This window comes from Lonchura striata, chromosome 25 (assembly GCF_046129695.1).
Source record: "Lonchura striata isolate bLonStr1 chromosome 25, bLonStr1.mat, whole genome shotgun sequence".
NCBI lineage: Eukaryota > Metazoa > Chordata > Aves > Passeriformes > Estrildidae > Lonchura > Lonchura striata.
Window position 1 is genome coordinate 2,531,264 of NC_134627.1, and position 22,080 is coordinate 2,553,343.

The following is a 22,080-nucleotide window of genomic DNA, read 5'->3' on the forward strand; positions in this document are numbered from 1 at the left end:
ACATGACAGGGTTCAGAAGTATCCAAATGTCTGTCTAGGTGTGTCCACGTGTGTGTCCAGCTGTGTCCAGGTGTGTGTCTATGTGCGTGTCCATGTGTCCAGCTGTATCCAGCTGTGTGTCCATGTGTGTGTCCAGCCGTGTGTCCAGATGTGTCCATGTGTGTGTCCATGTGTGTGTCCAGCTGTGTCCATGTGTGTGTCCATGTGTGTGTCCATGTGTGTGTCCATGTGTGTGTCCAGCTGTGTCCAGCTATGTCCATGTGTGTGTCCAGCCGTGTCCATGTGTGTGTCCAGCTGTGTCCAGCTATGTCCATGTGTGTGTCCAGCTGTGTCCATGTGTGTGTCCAGCTGTGTCCATGTGTGTGTCCATGTGTGTCCAGCTATGTCCATGTGTGTGTCCAGCCGTGTCCATGTGTGTGTCCATGTGTGTCCAGCTATGTCCATGTGTGTGTCCAGCCGTGTCCATGTGTGTGTCCAGCTGTGTCCAGCTATGTCCATGTGTGTGTCCAGCTGTGTCCATGTGTGTGTCCATGTGTGTCCAGCTATGTCCATGTGTGTGTCCAGCTGTGTCCATGTGTGTGTCCATGTGTGTCCAGCTATGTCCATGTGTGTGTCCAGCCGTGTCCATGTATGTGTCCATGTGTGTGTCCATGTGTGTGTCCATGTGTGTCCAGCTATGTCCATGTGTGTGTCCAGCCGTGTCCATGTGTGTGTCCATGTGTGTGTCCAGCCGTGTCCGTTCCCCGCGCGGTGCCCGGGGGCGTGGCCTGGAGCTCTCGGTGCCGCCCCGCGTGATGACGTCACGCGGACGGGGCGTGCGCGCTCCCGGCACTTCCGGGTTTCCCGGCCGGAGCCGGTGAGCGGGGCAGGCGCCGGGGGCGCCGGGGGCACCGGGGCGGTGGGGCCTGGCAGGAGGGGCGGGCTGGGCGCGGCCCGTGCGGTGCGGTGCTGACAAGGGCTGCGCGGGGATGAGGGCCGTGGAGTGCCGGGCGCTGGGGATGCAGAGTGACGGGGTGTGTGGAGCGGTGCGGGGCGCTGGGGCCAGCCGCGGTGCGGGCCGTGGGGTCTGGCAGGTGGCGCAGGGTTTTGCGAGCCCGGGGAGCGCTGCTCCCCCTGCTCTGCACGGCTGGTCAGGCCCTGATCCCTCCCCAGCCGCCCCGATGCCCCCGCAGCCGCCCGTGCCAGGCCCCGCACGCCTGGGCTGCGCTGCCCAGCCAGCAGCCTCGGCCTCTCATTCCTCCTCTCCGTGTCCCCCATGGGGGAACAGCGGGTCAGATGTGCCTTTCCGAGGGGCCCCACTGGGGGTTGGTGTCTGGTCCTCAGTTCACCCCCACGAGCGCTGACACCCCAGATCTCTCGGCCCGTTCCTCCCACTAGCCAGAGATCCCAGCACCTGTGGGATTCTTACAGCTTTCCCTGATTTATCATGTGTTACATTCTCAATATATCATATCAAATGAGCAGTTGCAAACAAGATCTGGTTAAGTCTTGTCTAAAACGCAGAGATTAAAAGGCCCTTTCCTCTGCCTACCTTGCAGCAACCGCCGTCCCCTGCTGGGGATGCGAGCCACCCACCCATCCGGATGGCACCAGGAACATCCACGGGGAAACTCCAGCGCTGGCAATCCAAAGCAACACAAAAACTGGGAATAGAAACTTGGGAACATCTTGCCTCAACACGCTGGGGCTTTCACAACCTGCTTGGCCCGTGCATGGTGGCTCCAGTGGCTGCAGTGCCACGGAAAACCAACCGCAGCTCTCCCTGCAGCTCCAGCAAATTGTAGCCTGGTGCAGAAGCAGGTATTAGGCTGAAGGAAATTCCCAGTTTGGAGCATTTGGGAAGCACAGTCTCGCCGTCCAGGCTGGTAGCTCAGTGGCTGCTCTTCCTCCCCTGGCTGCTCCTGGGCCCTGCAGGGCAGAAGCTGGACAGGTGTATTGAAGGTGACACTTCTCCAGCCACCACCAGGTTTGTCAGCTGCGATAAATAGGGACAAGGGTGGTGTGATGGTGCCATTCCTCACTCCGTGCCTGTGTTCCTGCTGTGGGAATCACAGCACTGCTCCATCACTCTGGGCACAGCGAAGGAGCCAAAGTCAGACCATGAGGATCCTGCTGGGGCTCTGTCATGTCCTAGCCCTTGCTGAGCTGTTCCCAGGGGTTTTATCTTCCAACCAGCCAATGCCCATGCCATGCCACTGGCTTTCCTGCTCCTGGGCTGTCTCTGTGCCCAGCTTGTGCTCAGCTCTGGCTGGAAAGCAGGAGCTGTGTTGGAGGAGAGGGCTGTCCCCCCAGCAGCCCTTGAACCAACTGTGCCATCAGAGCCCCCATGTCCCTAGGGCAGAGGGTGACTGGCACAGTACTCGTGCTTGGAAAATGACTGGCTCTGTGTCCAGGGCTTGAGTCACCCTCACGCTGCCGTCGTGGGCTGTTGTTTTCCATCCCAGAGCACAGGCAGTGACCTGCTGTTTATTTATAACTCACAGAGCGTCGCTTCTTGGGAGACCGAGGAGCCAAGCTCTGGGACAGAAGCTTGCTCTGCTGGTATGAACCTTGCTTCCAGCTGTTTCCAAAGAATCTGGCTGGTTTGCAGCAGTCTGGGGAATCAGCAGCTCTGCCCTTGCACCGTGACTCTTCTCCTGGGTAGGTCGGGCTCCGTGCCTGGGGTTGTTCCTCACCTGTTTGCTTTTCCCTGTTTCACCCAGGAGTCCCTGGGGTGGTGACTGCTGGGAAACCTGGTGGGTTTTCTCTACTGTAGCTGTGCTTGTCTCTGTGTTTGTACATCCATCCCATCTCTTCCAAGATCACAAGGAACAGCCGTGGCTTTCCAGGATCTGCCTGGAAGTGCTCCAGAGTTCTCTAGGTCTTCCTAGACCCAGTGCCCTGTTCCAATTCCCCTGTGTTTCACCTAAGATTTTGTTTGGTGAAATCCTCCTCAGAGCTGCTTCCCTGCACTTGTTATTCAGGAAAATGCTGTCCCACAGAAGTGGTGCCATGTGGATTCATGGTGCTGGAATAAACTGGTTGGACTGGTCGTGGTGGGAGTGGAGAGTCCCATGGTGAAGGTGGCGGGTTGTCCTCAGCTCTCATCTCCTGCAGGCTCTCATCTCCTCATGGGAGAGGTGATGCTGGCAAAGGAGAGTGTTTTCGGGGAATAACTCTCACTTTGTAAAACTTAGACAAGGTCTTTGTAAAATTTAGATGAAGTCTTTGAAAAACCTCTGCTGTCACCCCTTTCCCTGTGACCAACTCAGGACTCCGGGGTGGGCTTGGAGCTGGAACACCTGTGCTGCCTCCCTGGGCATGAGAAATGCCACCCTGTGCCCCTCCTGAAGTCTCCCACCCTGGGGTCTCGCCCTCTGATCTCTCTCTGGTCTCTCACCCTTGAGTTTTCTCCCACACCTGGGTGTTCTCTCACTCTTGGATTTCCCAACCTTGACTCTCCCATCCTTTGGTCTCCCACCTTTATTGTCCGGGTAGGATGTGCCTCTTGTCCTCAGGGTGTAGAAGGAAGTGGTAGGGAAAGGGGCAGAGGTTCTCCAGCCCTGAGGAGCTGGAGGCTCCCAGGTGGAAGGCAGAGATGGGGGTGGCTCCCTGCGGTCCTTGTCAACCACTGCTGCCACTTCAGGGGCCCCTCACTTCCCCAACCCCCCCAGCAGCCCCTGAGCCCATGGTTAACTTTCCTGTGCTCTGCCATTTCTGTGTTGCAACACAAGGAGAGGAAATCTTATGACAAGCCACAGCAAAAGCAGTTTCGTTTTCTCTGAAATTGTCTGTGAACCCTGGAAACATTGAGGATCTGTCCTGGGTTTGGCCCCCAAGAAGTTCTTGTCATACTGCTCTCAGCAGGGCCAGCTGCTGTGGTACCTGCACACGATGCTCTGGGTCGGGGGTGTTGACAGGCCTAGGATGTCTGGATTTGGGGTGCTCCAGACTTGAGCTACTCTGGGTTTGGCCCAATGCAGATTTGGGCCACTCTGTGTTTAAACTGCTCCTCATTTGGACAGTGCTGCCTTCAGGACTGGCTGTGGTCATGGAGGAGCTGCTCAGCAGACCATGGTTCTGCCCAGGCCTGGCAGGAGAGGGGCAGTTCGATGCTGTCAGCTCTGGTCAGGGAAAGCTCTGGGGGTTTTTTGTTGTCTTGGAAATAAAATCTGACCTATCAATGCCATTCCAAACCTTTTGTCTGCCAGAGGCAGATCCAACCCTGTGGCCAACAGCTGGGCTCTCCACAATTTGTATGGCAAGTGATTCCAGTTTAAAGGAATAGTTTGATAGGACAATGTGGAATGGTGTCACACTGACAGAGGAGAGGATTGGATGGGATACTGGGAAGGAATTCCTCTCTGTGAGGGTGGGGAGGCCCTGGCACAGGGTGCCCAGAGAAGCTGTGGCTGCCTCTGGATACCTGAAAGTGTCTAAGGCCAGGTTAGACAGGGCTTGGAGCACCCTGGGATAGTGGAAGGTGTCCCTGCCCATGGAAGAGGGTGGGACTTGCTGGTCCTTAAGGTCCCTTCCAGGCCAAACCATTCTAGGATTCTATAAATAATTTCCTTCTCCAGCCTCTCATATAATTAGGAAGCTGCGAGCAGTCACAGGTGCTGGAGCAGCTCTCGTATCCCTCTTCATGCCAGGCCCAGCTGTGTCTGGTGAGGGATCCAGCTGTGCCGTGGGTGTCCTTCTGACACCATGTGTTCTGCTCAGAGGCTTCAGGCACAGCTGGGTTTCACAGATGGCCCTGAGGGAGGAGCAGGGCAGGAAGCCAAAAGTCAGAAGTCAAAGATCCCTTGTCATCCCTGCAGTGGCAGGTGACCTGGCCAGGCTGCCCAGACTGTTCACATCAGGTCTCTGCAGGGTTTTCCATAACAGGAGGGCATTGTTTTTTTCTCTGTCTCCTATCAGAGCAGCCCTGGCACCACCAGCATGGGGAAATGCTGGAGGTATCTCCCTCATAGAGAACCTGAAGCCTTCCAGTACTTAGAAGGGCTTTTAGAAAATGTGGAGAGGGACTTTACATGGGCAGACAGTGACAGGACAAGGGAGAATGGGTTTAAACTAGAAATGGAGATTCAGACTGGATATTGGCAAGCAAGTCCTCCTGTGAGGGTGGGCAGGCCCTGACACAGGATGCCCAGAGCAGCTGTGGCTGCCTCTGGATCCCTGGGAGTGTCAAAGACCAGGCTGGATGGGGCTTGGAGCAACCTGGGACAGTGGAAGGTGTCCATGCCATGGCAGGAGGTGAAACTGGGTGGTCTTTAAGGTCCTTTCCAACCCAAACCATCCTGGCATTCCATGATTTTTTCCCATCTCCCCAGACAGGTCTGTGCTGTCCCAGCTGGGTTTGGAGCAGCATCACTCCTCTGGCATGTGACAGAGAGCTGAACTGCTGTCACCTTTCCTCAGACTCTGCTGGGGGGTGGCACCCCTTGTCCAGGCCACCTAATGCCACTCCCACTCGGATTTTGGGTGCCTTTTCCAGGCTTAGGCATTCCAGGTGGCAAAGGGACAAGGGGAGCAGTTCCTGGCTGTACCTGTGGCACTGCTGACCAGACCTGCCTGAAGGCCCCTCACAGGGGTTCCTTACTCCCCCCTGGTCTCTTGGCCATGCTCTATTGTGTCTGAAACCCTCCTGATCTCTGGGAAGTGTCCTCAGGCATTGTCCCTGGAATCACAGTACCTTTCCATGTCAGTCACTCCCAGCTCAGATCCCACAGTGTCCTGGCCATGAACACCTGCAGAATGCCTCAGGGTAGGAACCGTCCCTTGTGGGTGGCACCAGGAGCCCTTCCCCTGGCAGATGAGTGGGGTGGCACCCCTGGGTGCTCAGCCATGCCCTCCTTGTCCCACAGGTGACATGTGAAGGCAGCGCGGGGAGCGGCAGCAGCAGAGATGCATTCCAGCCACCCCGAGGACCCCAAGGAAGCCATCCAGGTGAGCCAGAGCCCTCAGTGCTCCCCAGACAGCTCCCAGTGCAACTCCAGGCACTGCTGGGGACAGGTAGGACATGTGGGTATTGCCAGCTGGAATTAGGATGAATCCAAAGTCCAACATCAACAGTTAAACCCAAGTATTTTATTCCTCCCATGGATGAATCCATGCGTGACTGATAAAATCATCTGCACTCTTTATTCTTCTCAGTCCTCAGTGCTCCTTCCATGGAGCAGCAGATCTGGGAGGCAGCTGAAAAAGCTGGAAAACAGCACCCCAAATAAGGGACACACTCCCCTGGCTGTTGTCCTTGAGCTACAGCTGCTGGGAATCTTATTTAGATGCTGAAAAAAAAAAATCCCAGACTGGAAATTTAATATGGGTTTGTGCAGCCAACCCAGACTGGAGTCAAAATCTGCAGAGCCCTGCTCAGGGAACATTCAGCATTTGCTGGGAATGCTGCATGGTGCTGAAATATGGATTGTTTGGTTGGAATTCAAGGAGGAACTTGTTATCTAAGTGCCTGCTGGGAAGCACAACCTTGATTTAAAATAAGATTGGTCAAGATATCCAGGCTCAGTTGCTTTAGGGAAAATCTTATCCACTGGCATGAAATTGTTACATTCACCAAACTTGCTGCTTTTGACTGGTGGAAGAGGAAGTAAAGCTGCTGGAAGGCAAAATTCCCACATCCCAGAACCCATTGAGTCTCTCTGAGAGCAGCAGCTGAACCCTGATGTCCTTCCAAACCCCGCTGTTTTGGGGCTGTCCCCTGAGTGTTTACCCAGCACAGCCAGTGAGGTCAATGGCTTTGATTTCTGCTGGCAGCCCCGTGTCACATGTCACATGCTGCTTGGGCTGACCTGCACGAGCTCAGGGGATCCATTCCCTCCTCTGAGTTTCTCCTTTCTAACCCACACTTACTCCTCATGTTTCCCCTGAGAGAGCGCCTGGAAAGAATCAATTCCTTTTTCCCCATCCCCTTAAGCCATTTCATGTCTGCAGAGGAAGCATCACACACTCTAAAGCCAACCTCAGTTCTGAAATATCAGCTAAAATTGCATATTTTTTTTTTTTTTTAACAAAGTAAGCTAGATGACAGGAGTGTGAGTCCCCAGCTTGATCAGTTCAGCCACTCCGAAGAGTGAGGATGAGGCAGGAGTCACATGGTGCTTCACTGTGAATAAACCTCACTGTTTTTTGAGCTCTTTTACAGTAAATCCTTCCAGATATTTTCACTTTTATAATCCAAACCTGCACCTCCTGTCTTGCAGCTGATCAAGAAGCAACTGGTGAATGCCATCAAGGCTCTGCAGAAGCAGTATGTGAGCTCGGACGCTGTGGTCACGAGCGATGATGGCAATGCCAACACGCTCTGCAGTGCCCTGGAAGCTGTGTTTGTGCACGGGCTGAAGGCAAAGCACATCAAGGCAGAGAGTGGGGGGAAAGGGAAGAAATCAGGGGGTCGGGGCCCCCTTCCCCAGCCAGTCTTTTGGGGCCTGCTGAAGAGCATCACGCATCGGTGAGTGGCTCGTGCTGCTGGCAGGGATTCATGTGCTCAGGTTTGTCCCTTCTTTTGGTGCTGTCAGATTCAGGGAATGAGGAGGATGGCTCGATGGACAAATATGTCTCTACCCCATCTGTGTGCTCAGTCCTCTCAGCTGTAGGGAAGCATGCTGTCAAGGGGCTTTGGGGTCCCTGCCCAGGACCCTGGGAGATGGAAGTAGCAGTGAAGCCCCTGCAGTGCCAAGAGGGGCTGAGTCCCCACATCCCTGCTCAGGGTGTGCTGATGTCCGTAAAAAGTTGAGGATTGAAACTGAAGGCACACCCCTTTCTTATTTGTTTCTGGGTGCCAGGCTGGATTTCTGGGCCCAGTGGAGCCCCAGTGACCACACCGGTCTCCAGCAGCAGCTGCTTGTGAACAGCACAGGGATCTGGGCTCTCTCCTAGCCTGGATCTGCTGGAACTGGTTGGCCCTGTTTCCCCATGTCCCAGCCAGCCTTTAAGGAGGTCTCTCCTGAGTGATCACTGTTTACTGGGGTTTTCTAAGCCACTCCCGAAGTCTAGTTCACACACAGTAAATAACAGCCCACGCACAAATTGTTCTGAAAGCCTCATCCAGCTCCATCACCAACTCCTGAATTATGAAAGAGTGGATTAAAATAACGCTTTCACATGCTATGGGGGATATTTTTGTGACCTTTGAAGATTTTTTCTTCTGTCTTGACAGACAGATTAGGAAAGAAGTCTTACAAAATCTTTGCTCTGGTTTTTGAGGTGTGTGATGAGCTGGGAGCAGGGAGGATCAGGGAGCATGGTGTCGCTGTTGGATTTTAGGGAAGAAGAGCTGAATCCAGAGTCTGGGATTATTTGAGTTCAGCTCTAGCCAGGTTGGTTTTTTGGGGGTGCCAAAATACTTTTCACTGTGTTTTGACTGCTTTTAAGTTTGAAGTGAAAATTTAGACATGTGGTTGTCACCAAGGATGATCCAGCCAGCACAAATCCCACAAATGCACAAGGACAGCAGGAATTCTCTGTGTCATTCAGTGCAACAAATGGCAGATGCCTCCAGTCAGAGAGAGGATGGTCAGCCAGCAGCACCACAGGGCTGCCTTGGGTTCTTACAGACATATTTAGTTTGGGCCATTTGGGAGCCATCTCCCTCCATGGAAAACCGCACTTTCCATGAAGGAGAGACATTTTCCACAGCCGGTTTTATCCCAACTCCTGAACTCCCTGAAGCAGAGCAGGTTGGGCAGTGTCTGATGGAGGCCTTCCAGCACCCTGCGATGGACCAAAACAGAGCCACTCACTCCTGTTCTGTCCTTTTTCCTCCTTTCCCAGGAATATTGTCTCGGAGCTGGAACAGCTGATGTTTATCAACACGGACGTGGGGCGCTGCCGGGCCTGGCTGCGGCTGGCGCTCAACGACGGCCTCATGGAGTGTTACCTGAAGCTGCTGCTGCGGGACCGGGCCCGGCTGCACGAGTACTACCAAGCCCCAGCTGTGCTCCTGGACACTGAGGAGTGCGAGTTTCTGCTCTGCTACTTGCAGGGTTTATCGTCCTTAACCTTCGAGCTCTCCTATAAGTCAGCAGTTCTGAACGAGTGGACCGCCACCCCGCTGTCCCTGTCAGGTCTGTGTCCCGTGTCTGAGCTGCTGGAGCCCCTCACATCCTCTGAACCCCGCAGGAAAGCATCGTTGGGCTCCATCTCCCAGTCCTCGGGGTCAGATGAGATTGAGATCCAAGCACCTGTCCTGCCCATTGGCAAAGCCAGCAGCAAGATCAAGCTCACGTCATCCTCGCTGAGCCTGAACACCACGAGCTCGTCCCAGCTCTCGTCCAGCCTGGGCTCCGACAGCCTTCCCCCAGCGCCGTGCGCCCGCAGCCCCGAGCGCGGCGAGGAGCCGCTGTCCTGCGACTCCGACCTGGGCACGGCCACCGCCGAGGAGCTGGACAGGTCCCTGCAGGAGTGAGTCTCTCCCCATATTTCCTCTCCAAAGGGGTTTTTGACCCTCTCTAGGCTCTTGTTATTTTCTCTTTATAGGCAGGAAGTCTTTCTCCCTGTTTGCCTTTAACAAGCTCTTTTTCCCTTCTGGGAGGAGCTTTTGTTCTTTGCATGAACCACTCCACACAGCTTGTTGAGACCCTGCTGCCACTGCAAATGAGCTCATAGCCACTGAAGTGTGTGTGTGTTCTCTTTACCAGGGTAGAAATGTCAGAAAAATGCTGCTCTCTTGTTTCAGGAATGTCACATCTTCCTGGCATACACTGGGGGTTGCTCCAGGGCTTTCCACAGGGGGAAAGAAATGAGTTTGGTCACAGGGAAGGGTTGTAATTTGCAACTTCGGCAAATCGTTCAGAGAAGGAGGTTGTTGGTTTGTCATCATTGTGATTTATCCCTGCCAAGCATCCAGCACAAAGATTTCCAGGGTTATATAAGCTCTGAGTAATCTGTAAATATTTTGCCTGTCACCTTTAAAGTGTGACTCTGAGGGAGCTAAGTCTCGGAGTGATGCCTCTTTCCAGTCCTCAGAAAAGAGTTGCAGCTGCAGACTGTGCTTCCCCATCTATGAGCATCATTCCCTGCTTCCAAGATTTTGCATCTTCCAGTGGTCCTGGAAGAACTTGCCTTGATTGGATTAAACTCGTGATGGAGACACTCCTTTGAGTTTTAATCTTGGGCTGGTTTAATTCTGGGGCTGGCAGAGGAGTGGGACCACGGGAACAGCCAATCCTCTGGCCAGGCTCCACCGTTAATTGCTCATTAATGAAAACAGTTGGAATTTGGCATATGATCCAAGGCTGGATTCATGTCTAGGAGCTGTACATGGGGTTGGGGCTGTGGGGAGCACCCAGTGCTGTCCCTCCATCCACCAAACTAAACCCCATTCATGGGTGTAATTGGAAAATGCTCCCTTCACAGGCAGAGTCCTGCTCCATGCCACGGGGCTGGTGCTGCTCTGTGGGGCACAAATCTCACATTTTTCTGTTGGCATCACTGGGTTTTTCCAGCTGTACCATGCTGCCATCCCACAGAGGCCAGCAGTGACACTGAATCTTTTTTACATGGTTACAACTTGCAGTAACGGGGCGGGGGTTTATAGGTTTTGGTTATTGAGCTGCCTTCAAACCAATCACTTTTCCATTTCAAGGGTGTTGTCCGAGTTCAGCAAGGCCAGGCCAGGCCCAGACGCCCCAGAGGGACGGCTGCTCCCCAGCGTGCTGGGCTGCTCCCCACGGCCGCCCCCAGGCCCCCTGGCATCACCTGCCCACCCGGCACCGTCCCACGGAGCACAGCAGGAGCCTCCCCCCAGCAGGGAGATCTCTGCTGGGCCGGGAGCCCCCGCGCCCCCCGGCCACGGGGATGGAGATGCTGGCAGTGCCTCCGGAGCTCCAGCCCCTCGGGACAGTCCGGGCAGAGCAAACAGCAGCGGCAGCGAGGGGAGCCAGGCTGTCCGCAGCCCCACGGCCCAGCACCTGCTCTCTCCCCTGCTGGGGTGTCCGGTAGGTGCTACAGCTCCCTCCCTTCCCATCTCCTTGGGTTTGTATCCTGTGGTAAAGGGAAATGAAACTGGGGACAGCTCCAGTAGGCACTGCTTTCCTAGGATCAGGGAATCGCAGAATGGCTTGGGTTGGAAGGGACTTAAAGTTCATCCAGTTCTACCCCCTGCCATGGGCAGGGACATCTTCTGCTAGACCAGGTTGCTCCAAGCCCCATCCAACCTGGCCTTGGACACTTCCATGGATAGATTTCTCCAAACTCCCATCTTCCATGCTGCTCCCACTTGGTTACCAGTGATGATTCTCACCCCAGAGAGCTGTGGCCATGCAGCTGCCTCAGTAAAAACTGGATCAAAGTCTGTGTTCCCTGGTGAAAGAGGCACCAAAGCTTTTGAAACCTTGCCTGGCCTGTCAGTCATCCCTCTCCAGGAGCAGCTGCTGCAGGAAGTTTTGGGTTTGTTAGGGATATCTGGAGAGGGGTGAGCTCTTGCACAATCTGGCTGTAGTCTGTGTGCAAGCGATAAAACAGTCCCAGAGTCAAGTTTCTCATGGGGACTTTTCTTCATTTAAGGTCCACGTAAGAGGAGGGAAAAGGTTTGACTGGACAGGAAACAAACTGGTTTCCCAGTGGGGAAATCCTCCTGCAGCACATCTGTTCCCAGAGTGGGATGGCATTCCCGGGTGTTGCTCTTGAGCAGCAGCGGATTTCCCCTGCTGCCACCGGGAGGGAGCTGATCTGCATCCACTGGCCTCTGCTTTTCGGAAACTCTTTGAACAGCCCTGTCCTCTGTCTAATTCGTTACTGACCGTTCCGTCCTGCTTCCCATTGTTTCCATGCTGGTTCCCATCCTTGTCATGCTGCTGAGGGTAGGATGTACCTCACACCCCCCAGACCATTTCTCCTTTTGCTCTCTGCTCCCCTCGGTTCCCTCCCACTTATCCCGTTTCCGCTGCTTCCTCATGGCCCAGAGCCAGTTTGACCTAATCTATGTATAACATACTGTGTCAACAGGAAATTCCCCCTGCTCTTCATGACTCATGGAGCAACCTGCATTCCTGCCCCAGGAGTAATCCAGGAGCTGCCACCCGTGATCCTCCCCAAGGGTGGTGACAGCTCTTCTGCTGTCACTTCAGTTGTTATTCAAAATAAAAGGCACTTGGGAGGCTGCAGAGGGGAATTGAAAGGAGATTCCTGTTGGGATGCAGCCCAGGAAGGGTCTAGGAATGCTGATTCCCTTGTACCAGGGCACTGAGCTGGGTTGTTTTTTCCTCCTGGTGTTTGCTCTGGGACCTTTTCCCAGAACCTTGCTCCTTTCAGGAGGAATTTCTTCACTGAAAGGGTGGTCAGGCATTGGAAGGGGGTGCTCAGGGGAGTGGTGGAGTCCCCATCCCTGAAGGTGTCCAAAGAATGCCTGGACATAGCACCCAGTGCCCTGGTCTGGCTACCACGGTGGTGATTTGGCACAGGTGGGACTCAAAGGGCTTTTCTCCCTTAATGATTCTGGGATTCTTGTAACCAGAAAAGCTCCTGGAGAAGCTACAGCCACATTTTTTTGAGCTCATGGATCTCATCATCCCCCTCCTGGCACATGCAGACAGAGGTTTCTTCTGCTTTCCCTGCCTTATTTTTCCCCTGCCACAGCCCAGGCCCCTGTAGCATCCCCTTGTGAGCAGTAGGTTTCCATTTCACCCTGGACATCTCTGTGCCTCTCCACATCTCTGTTCTTCCTGGTGCTGCTGCTCCAGCTTGTGCCCTTTCATGGCAGTGCTGGAATTTCACCCCCATCAATAAAACTCCATGGACCTGTGGTCACTACAGGGAATGCGCTCTCCTTCCACAGTGATTTTAGAGGGAGAGAACAGATAGATTTTTTACTTCATTTTCCTACCAGAATACAATACTGGTATTTTCCAACTGTTGATGCAGTTCCATGGATCATTCTCTGATTTTAGGGAGCAGGGGAGCCATCCACCTGGGAATGGCCAGCAGGAAATCAGACAGTCAGAATGGTTTGGGGAAGAAGGGACCTTAAAATTCATCTCATTCCCTACCTCCTGCCATGAGCAGGGACACCTTCCATTAAATCCACACATCAGTGCCTGGGATTTGGGCTGCGCAGGAGCAGCCCCTGAGGAGGGGTTGCTGTGGATGCATGTGTTTGAGGGGCACAGGGTGTTTGATGAATATTTTATTTTTTAACAGAAGAGCTGGATCTCAGAAGATGATTTCTACAGACCTTCCCCGAGAGAGAGCAGCAGGAGCACGGCTAACACCAACGGCTTCGGGCCAGAGGGGGACAGCGAGGGGCCAGCCCCGGGGCTCATCAGTGCTCTGGACTTGGAGAGGCTCTCAGTGCCACCCTCGGACACTGGGAAGCCCAAAATGTCCCCGGAGCGGGAGCAGAAGGGCTTCAGCGTGGTGCACCGCAGACAGATGGGTATGTGCCACCTCCTGCTGCCCTCGTGCTGGGGGCTGCTCCAGGTGGGGATGGGCTGTCTGGGGAGAGCCCTTGGCTGGTGGGAGCTGATGGCAGCACTGGGAGCTACAGAAGGCAGTGGAGCAGCTTCTCAAGGCATTGCTGAGCCCAGGGAAGCTCTGGTGGGAAGCATTTTAGTGGGAGAGAGTCTGTCCACCCTGTGGAACACCTTTCCTTTATCCCACTTGTTCCCAGCCTCAAAACCCAAATGCAGGGGACAGAAACCCAAATGGAGATGGACAGCAGTGACGGAGATGGAGGTCCCATCAGCTCCTGCCCCAGCTCACATTGTACCAGCACTGGCTCTCACCCCTGCCATGCCTCTGGGTGCTTGCTTTGAGCCCCTCTTGGCTTTTCTCTCCCTACTAGCTTCCCCTCTCTCACTCAAACTGAGCCATCTCTTTCCCCAGGTCTTTCCAACCCTTTCCGGGGGCTGCTGAAGCTGGGCAGCCTGGAGCGGCGAGGAGCCATGGGGATTTGGAAGGAGTTTTCCTGCGAGCTGTCCCCGCTGGAGCTGCGGCTCTTCCTGGACCACGAGGAGCGGATCTGCGTGGAGACCTACTCCCTGCTGCGCTGCGAGTCCCTGGCGCTCACCCACTCGGACGGCCGCTTCGAGCTGGTTTTCCTGGGGAAAAAGCTCTTCCTCCGAGCCCCTTCCCAGGACGAGGCCGAGGACTGGCTGGACAGGATCCGCGAGGCCCTGCGCAAGTGCCGGCCGCAGCTGGAGGAGGAGGACTGGGAGACTCTGGAGTGTTCCGAGGATGGAGGCGAAGCCCAGCCTGTCCAGGGCGATTCCAGTGCTCTCCAGTACAGTGATGTGCCTGGGAACAGCTTGGACTGGACTGCAGCTCCAGAAGCAGAGCTGGATGCGATCAAAGAGGCTGTTCTGTACATGGACGTGGACAAAACCTGGGTGCCGTTTATTTTTTCCCTGTCTCTAGAAACTCTGAAGTGCTTTAAAATAAGAAACAATGACAAAATTTTAAGCAACAGTTATGGCATAGAGACCATCCAGGACATCCTTCCAGACACCAGCCTGGGGGGACCCTCCTTCTTCAAGGTGATCACCTCCAAGGCTGTGCTGAAACTGCAGGCTGAGAACGCGGAGGAGGCGGCCTCGTGGCGGGAGCTGGTCCGAGAGGTGCTCATGTCCTACCTGGAGACTGCTGAGGAGGCGCTGACCCTGGGGGGCAGCTTGGATGGGCACTCCCAGGTGGTCCTGAAGAACATTGTGAAGGAAAATGGCTTCTTGTTGCAGTACCTGGTGGCCATCCCCATGGAGAAGGGCCTGGACTCGCAGAGCTTCATCTGTGCAGGTACAGAACCATGGAATGGTTTGGGTTAGAAGGACCCTAAAGCCCAGCCAGTGCCACCCCCTGCAATGGGCAGGGACACCTTCCACTATCGCAAGGTGCTCCAAACTCTGTCCAAGCTGGTCTTGGACACCCCTAGGGATGGGGCAGCTGCAGCTTCTCTGTTTTCCCAGGAATCCCAGCACACAAGATCTCCTTGGTGGGGCTTCATGTCCCAGTCAGGGGCACTTCTGGTGTCCTGTGGGCACAGGGTGAGCCCCCTATGCTGAGTCCCCGTCCCACCCCAGCCCAGTCCAGCTGGGATGTTACTGGGCTCCCATTTAAGATACTTTTGGTACAGACAGTGGGAAACTGGGGTTGAAGCAACCTTAGGTAGATCAGGAAGCTTAGGACTCTCTTTCTGGGCATTTTGAGGCCCCAGCCTGTGGGGAAAGTGCAATCTGGAGCAGTTTTTCCAGTAAGGCAGCACGGGAGCAGGGATTGCCATGGGTGTGACAGGCTGATTTTGCAAAACAATCATTTACCCTTCCCCTGATGCCTCTCGGCACACGGAGAGGTTCTGGTGGCACCTTCACTGACCTTCACAAGAGCTGTAATTTGCTCTTTACCTTGCTAAGTTAATTAAACTTCAGATTTCTCTCCTGTTTCAATTATATTTCTTGTACCCTCCAGCAAGTTGGGATTTTTCTTTTAATCTGTCTCCTTTTTTTTTTATTTTTTTTTTTCTGGTTTATTGGTCTCTGCCTTCCCTTCCAAGCTCTGTCCTGCATCTTCCACCTCCCCACAGCTGGAAGCCACAAACCAAAAATTCCCAGTTTTTCTGTGTAGGTTTTATTTAGGGATCTGCCTGCCCTGCTTTCACCCCCCTCTCCCAGCCTGACACCCAGTGTGTTCCCTTCCATCTCAGAGTAATGAGCAATAAGGTTTTTCTTATTAATTCAGGAAGCAATGCATGATCTCCATTAATATTTTGGGGGGATGAGCTCTAGCTATTCCAGAGTGCAATGGATGGGGGTAGGGAAGCCAAGATGGGTTCCTTACTGCTATAATAAAGGTGGGTTTGGGTTAATCCATCCTGATCTCATCCCTTGCAGATGAGGTTTGGGTACCCTGTGACATCAGCAGAAAAGAAAAGGGCTGAGTGAAGGTAAAATAGTGCAAAGCTACTGGTGGAGGTGATGGGACAGCAAGTGGGATTTGGATTCTTCCCTAAATCACTGGGATATTGCCAGAATTCACTTTTCCTAAAAAAAAAAGCCCCAAACAATTTAACCACTTGATGGATAAAAGTGGGTTTACAGATAGTTCAGACTCCTTTTCATGGATAAAAAGTGAAGCAGGAACTGTTGAACCATCATAGGCTTAAATCTGTGAGGAGGGGGCTGGAGGCCTCATGCTGAACATCCTACAGGTGTTTTAGGTGGTCCCTACCCTTTCCCAAAACTTTATTGCTCAATTCCATGCTGCCAAAAGTTTCTCCCCCATCCGGCAGCGGTGGGCAGAGGCTGTGGGCAGCAGTTCCCTCTCACCCCCTGCCCCCGCAGGCTGCTCCCGGCAGATCGGCTTCTCCTTCGCCAGGCCCAAGCTCTGCGCCTTCTCCGGCCTCTACTACTGCGACAGCTGCCACCGGGACGAGGAGACCATCATCCCCTCCCGCCTCATCCACAACTGGGATCTGACCAAACGGGGGGTGAGTCCTGCTGCCTCCACGCTGGGAGCAGGGAAACGCTCCAGCATCTGCTTCCTCAGGGTCCATCTGGGCATTCCCTGGGCTGGAAGTGCTCAGTCCAATCCTCCCTCCGAGCTCTGGGGCTGCTCCATGGTCTGTCCTCTCTCTGTGCTCCAGGTGTGCAAGCAGGCCCTGAAGTTCCTCACGCAGATCCGAAACCAGCCACTGATCGACCTGAGGCTGGTCAACGAGAGCCTCTACGAGCATGTGGAGAGGATGGGGCGGATCCTGCGCAGCCGGGAGCAGCTGAAGCTCCTGGGGGATTATCTCATCATGTGCCGCAGTGGTGCCCTGAAGGAGCTCAGCAAGCGGTGAGGTCCCTCCCGGGATGACATTCCCCTCTCTGGGCACCCCAGTGTTCTCCTGGTTCCCCTCCTCACTCACCATGGGAGCAGGAAGCAGTTCTGCCAAGGCTCAGGATGGTTTTTCCCTCCATATCATCTGCTGTAAGGAGTTATCCATCTGTTGGCTGGGTCAGCACAATGAGCTGTGACTCAGGAAACACCTTCCTGGCTGAGAAGCTTCTGGCTGGACAGGAAACACCTGGCAAAATAGATGAGATATTTATTTTCTTTCCCCCCACCGCCCTTTGAAATGCTTTCACATGATTTCCAGTGGCAGGATTTGGGATGTGAAAATGGGCTCTGCAGTGATTCACTTTAAAAGGCTGCTTCATCCAGGTTGCTCCTTGCTCCAAAGCTCTTGGAGATGTTGTGGAGACCATCTACCCCCTTCCTCTCTGTGCTTTTTTGCAGGCTTGATCACAGACATTACCTCCTGGAGTGTCCCCACAAATACAGCGTGGCTGATCTGAGGCAGGTGAGAGCTGTGTATGGTCATAGAATGGTTTGGGTTGGAAGGGAGCTTTAAGACCACCCAGACCCACCCCCTGCCGCCCAGTGCCACCTCCCACTAGACCAGATTGCTCCTAGCCCCCTGACCCAGTTGCTGGGGTTTTCCAGATGAAAACACCCCAGTGTCTGTGGGGATGCCACGTGCTGCTCCTTCAGCAAGAGGTTCCCAACAGTTGGGTTTTTCAGTGATACCCCAGCTGGGAGCCCCATCCTGGCAGGTTGTGGGTGCTGCTCTCAGCAGTCTGGGGTCCCATTGCACCACAGGCTTTTGGGCTGGGAGTTGTTTTGGGGGACAGGCTGGGGGTTGTTTTGGGGGACAGGCTGGGGGTTGTTTTGGGGGACAGGCTGGGGGTTGTTTTGGGGGACAGGCTGGGGGGTGTTTTGGGGGACAGGCTGGGGGGTGTTTTGGGGGACAGGCCCTGCCTTCACGGGCAGCCCAAAGAACGGGTGTGAGGCAGAAAACCCCGCCAGGGCCAGGCTCCAGCAGCACTGACCCCTGTGTCCCCCAGATCGCTGACGGCACCTTTGAGACCTTCCTGCAGTCTCTGCTGCAGTTCGCATCCCACCACGTCTACAGCTGCGACCTGTGCACCCAGCGCGGCTTCATCTGCCAGATCTGCAACAGCAGCAACATCATCTTCCCCTTCGAGTTCGACACTACCACCAGGTGAGTGAGCCACCTCTGCCCCGTCCCACTGCAGCCAGGACACCCAGGGGCACAGCTGCCTTGCGCCAGGAGCCCCAGCCACCCCCTGAGCTCTGTTCACAGACCCCACCTCCAAGGCACGTGGGGAACTGGAAATGACTCTGAGGTGGTTGTGCATCCTCATGATGCCTGCAGCCTTGTGGGAGTTTCATCCTTATGGTGCCCATGTCCTCATGGGAGCCCTGTCATCATCTCCCACATTCTTGTGGGAGCCACATCCTCGTGGTGCCCATGTCCTTGTGGGAGCCACGTCCTTGTGCTTCCCCCATCCTTGTGGGACTAATCCTCACAGTGCCCACGTCTTCGTGTCCACGTCCTCATGGAACCCATCAGCTCCAAGATGCTCCAGACCAAATCCAAGCTGTTTGGGGCAAGAGCACACCATCCTCAGAGAGCCAAGATGTCACCAAGAGAGGTGGCTTTGCAGACTGAAGATGCAGAGCCACCAGCACCTTCCTGTCAGCCTGGAAAGGCCCTGCTGGGTGCTGGGTGCCAGGGCAGATAAGGGGCTGGAGGGAGGAGGAGGAGGAGGAGAAAGGTTCTGCATGTCCCTGTCTTGCTCACCTGGCCAGTGCCTCTCCAACTCAGGGTCAGTCTGATCCCTTGTAGGGCTGCAGGAGGGAAGGGGAAGCAGCAGTGGGACTGTCCTACATCCCTCTACAGCCACGGAAGGAAGGACAGACACATGGACACAGATTTCACAGACTGCTAGAATGGTGTGTGTTGGAGGGACCTTAAAGCCCATCCAGTGCTATGGGCAGGAGCACCTTCCAAGTCCTGTCCAAGCTAGCCTTGGACACTTCCAGGGCAGCCACAGCTTTTCTGAGAGCAGAGGTGGATGGGGGGCAGCACTGTGGATGTGCTGGGAGAAGCTGAGGATGTTCCCAGCAGGAGAGGGGTGTTACTGGCTCTCACTGGGGTTTTCCCCTGCCCACGGAGCTTCCATTCCCCACAGGCAGAGGGACCTGTCCTGCAGTGGGGTCAGCTGTGGGTCAGGGTGCAGCAGCTGGACAGAAGTTGGAATCAGGATGGGGATGGTGCTAGAGGGGAGCTCTTATCCCCACCACCATCAGGGTTTGCTGAAGAAGTCAAACCCTTCCAGCCCAGGAGCCTGCTCCAGTGTAGGTGGAGAGATCCACATACCCCTGGTTATGCCATAGAATCATGGAATCATTAATGTTGGAAAAGCCCTGTAAGACCATAGAGTCCAGTTCCCCCAGCACTGCCAAGGCCACCACTGACCCATGTCCTCTGGTACCACATCCACAGGGCTTTTAAATCCCTGCGGGGATGGTGACTCAACCACTTGCCTGGGCAGCCTCTGTCTGAGTTGGAGAATTGTTTCAGTGAAGAAATTTTCCATAATATCCAACCTAAACCTCCCCTGAGGCAACTTGAGGCCATTTCCTCTTGTGCTGTCTTAGCCTATTTGGCATTGAGCACAATCCTGGCAGAGAGATTTCACAGGCTCATGGCCTGCGTGGTCTCACTTTGCCTGGCAATCCCTTAAAGTGAGCAGCAACACCCAGAACCTGCAGAAAACGGCACGGATACCGGGATCCGTGGGTGCTCCGTGTGTTCCAGGGCTATGAGTATTTCCATGGAGGAGCAGCGCTGCTCGCTCCCCTCCCTGCTACAGGGACAGCACTGAGCTCATTATCGAGGACAACAACATCCCTGGAAAAAGAGCAGCCGGGCTCTGGAAAGTGCTGGCACGCAGGGCTGAGCTGGCTGGCGGCCGGCCAGAGGTCTCGTGTCCCGTGGAGCCGAGCTCTGAAGTTTGTTGACGTCTTTCTTTCTCACCCTGACGGAGGAGGCCGTGCAGGAAAGCGGCTCAGCCGACATCCTCGCGGAGCTGAGCGCGGCTTCCTGCCCCTCTGCCCGCCCCGGGCCGCTGGGTCACGCCGGCACTCCTGCAGGATGTGTCTGCAGCACCTCAAACAATGACCCCGCCAGAGCAGGACCCTCTCCTGCTCCAGAGCTCGGGGGGGGAGCTAGAGGCAGGAGATGCCGATTCTCACTCGGGACCACACCGGGTAAAACCCGGCTTCCCAAATCCCCTCACACACGGGGAGCAGCCGCTCCAGCCTGTCCATGCACAAGCCTTTCCCTGTCCCGAGTCCCTCAGGGTCTGCAGCTCCTCTCCAGAGCAGGATTTCGCCCCAGCTGAGATGCTGTGGTCCTTTTCCTGGCACTGCCGGGTGTTCTCTGCCTCTGTGCCACACATCTTTTGGGGAATTAAGGTGTTTTGTGCTGTTCACACATGGATTGTACACCAGGTATTTGCACAGTGAAAATAAATCTGGCTGCCCCGCTGGCATGTGGCTGAGCCACATTTTACTGCCACTGAGGAGTTGGGGATCACAACCCAAAAACTGACCTCAGCCCTTGTAGCAGAGATGTTTCTGCTGGTAACTGAGCAGTAAAAACCCTGCCTAAGCTGGGGTCCTTCGCAGGTGTCACATTCCTGTTGCTGCTGAGCCAGATCAGGGAACTCGGACACCTCCACGGAGCCACCTGCTCAAGGGCAGCTCCCTCCTGGCTGTCCCTTTCCTGCAGCTCTACTGTCCCCACAGTCTCCCTGCCACACGCAGGTCCTTCTGTCTGGGGGGGGGGTCTCCATGCCAGCCATGGAAAGCAGAGGGTTCCCAACAGCAACACTGTCACAGGGTTTGGTGATGAGAGATCAGTGTCAGGGGTTGGTGTCACGAGATTGGTGTCAAGGGTTCAGTGAATCAAGGGTGGATGTCTGGGGTTTGGTGTCACAGGGTTTGTTGTGTAGGGGGTGTTGTCACACCCTTGAACTGCACTCAGTGCTGGGAGAGCAGGGCACAAACCTCAGGTCAAACCTCACTCCCATCTCTCTCACACATTGGCAGCACCCACCATGCTCCTTCCGGCCCAGCTGCTGCACTCGGAGCTGCTGGGGTGGGCGAGGAGCTGCTGGGGTGGGCGAGGAGCTGCTGGGGTGGATGTTCCACTTGAGCAGCTGCTGCTCCTGCACTCAAGGTTCCCCCTGAGCCGGGGCTGGGGCTCTGCTCAGCAAGTGCTCAAAACACACCAGGACAGGGAAGTGTCCCCTGGTTCAGTGGGGAAGTTTAGTCTTTGTTCTGACATTACCAACACAATCGGTTTCATTTTTTCCTTCTCTTCCCAGGTGCAGTGAATGCAAAACTGTCTTCCACCGGGACTGCCACGCCCGGGCCCCGGCGTGCCCGCGCTGCGAGCGGCGGCAGCGGTACCAGCGGCGGCTGGAGGCCAGCGCAGAGCCCAGCCTGTAGCCTGGCACTTACCTGACACTACCCTCGCAGTGGGGATGGCAGGAGGGAGAGAGCAGAACCCCCTGCCTGAGAGCCCATCCTGCCCTGGGAACAGGGACAATGTGGGGTGGGTGCTCCTGCCCCATGGAGGGACCTTCTGCCCACCCAGGGCTAAAGAAAGGGGCTGGAAAAATCCATCCCCCTTCACACTAACCGGGTGCTGTTCCCTGTCACCCTCCTGGTGCCAATATCCCCTTGCAGTGGAACCCAGCGGCTCTTCAGGGTGTCATCCCAGAATTCCAATCAAGGGTGTGGAGAACTGACGTTGATCAAAGCTCTAGTTTTTTAGTCTACTGAAAACTGGTATTTTTTTACATGGGGGTTTTGCACAACTAGGCTGCTCTGGGTGGTGGAGCCACGCAGGGAGGGACAAAGTGACACTTGTGCCTTTAGGGACCTGCATGCCCATGGGGACCGTGGGTGTCCCGAGCATCTCCCACTCAGACAGCCCAGCCAGGGCCGTGGCCTCCGGGGAGAGCCAGGGAGAGCCAGGCTGCTCCTCCTGGCTGCTCATCCTTGGGAGAAATTTTATACTCCTTTAACCCCTTCCCACACAAAGATAATTAAAGTCTATTTAACAACAAGTGAAGCAATTTCTGAGTTTACTTCTCTACAGTGGGACATCATCACAGTTTGAACCTGACACGGTGTCTGTGGGAATGGGGATGCTGCCTGTCCCTTGTCCTCTATCCTCTGTCCTCCCTGCCCATCCCCTGTCCTTCTTGCCCATACTCCAGGGTTTCACTTGGG

At 55.1% G+C, this 22,080-nt stretch overlaps 1 protein-coding gene across 1 annotated transcript; it reads left to right on the forward strand.

Annotated features, from left to right (window-relative positions):
* Nucleotides 1–826: 826 nt before the first annotated feature.
* PLEKHM1 (pleckstrin homology and RUN domain containing M1) lies at nucleotides 827–21,914 on the forward strand. Its single transcript, XM_031507068.2, has 13 exons — nucleotides 827–856; nucleotides 1,539–1,966; nucleotides 5,847–5,928; nucleotides 7,200–7,447; nucleotides 8,770–9,399; nucleotides 10,583–10,934; nucleotides 13,135–13,369; nucleotides 13,819–14,724; nucleotides 16,266–16,411; nucleotides 16,568–16,761; nucleotides 17,206–17,269; nucleotides 17,814–17,971; nucleotides 21,168–21,914. Exons 3-13 carry the CDS (start codon nucleotides 5,887–5,889, stop codon nucleotides 21,289–21,291), a joined length of 3,099 nt encoding a protein of 1,032 aa, XP_031362928.2. The 5' UTR covers nucleotides 827–856; nucleotides 1,539–1,966; nucleotides 5,847–5,886; the 3' UTR covers nucleotides 21,292–21,914.
* Nucleotides 21,915–22,080: the final 166 nt, after the last annotated feature.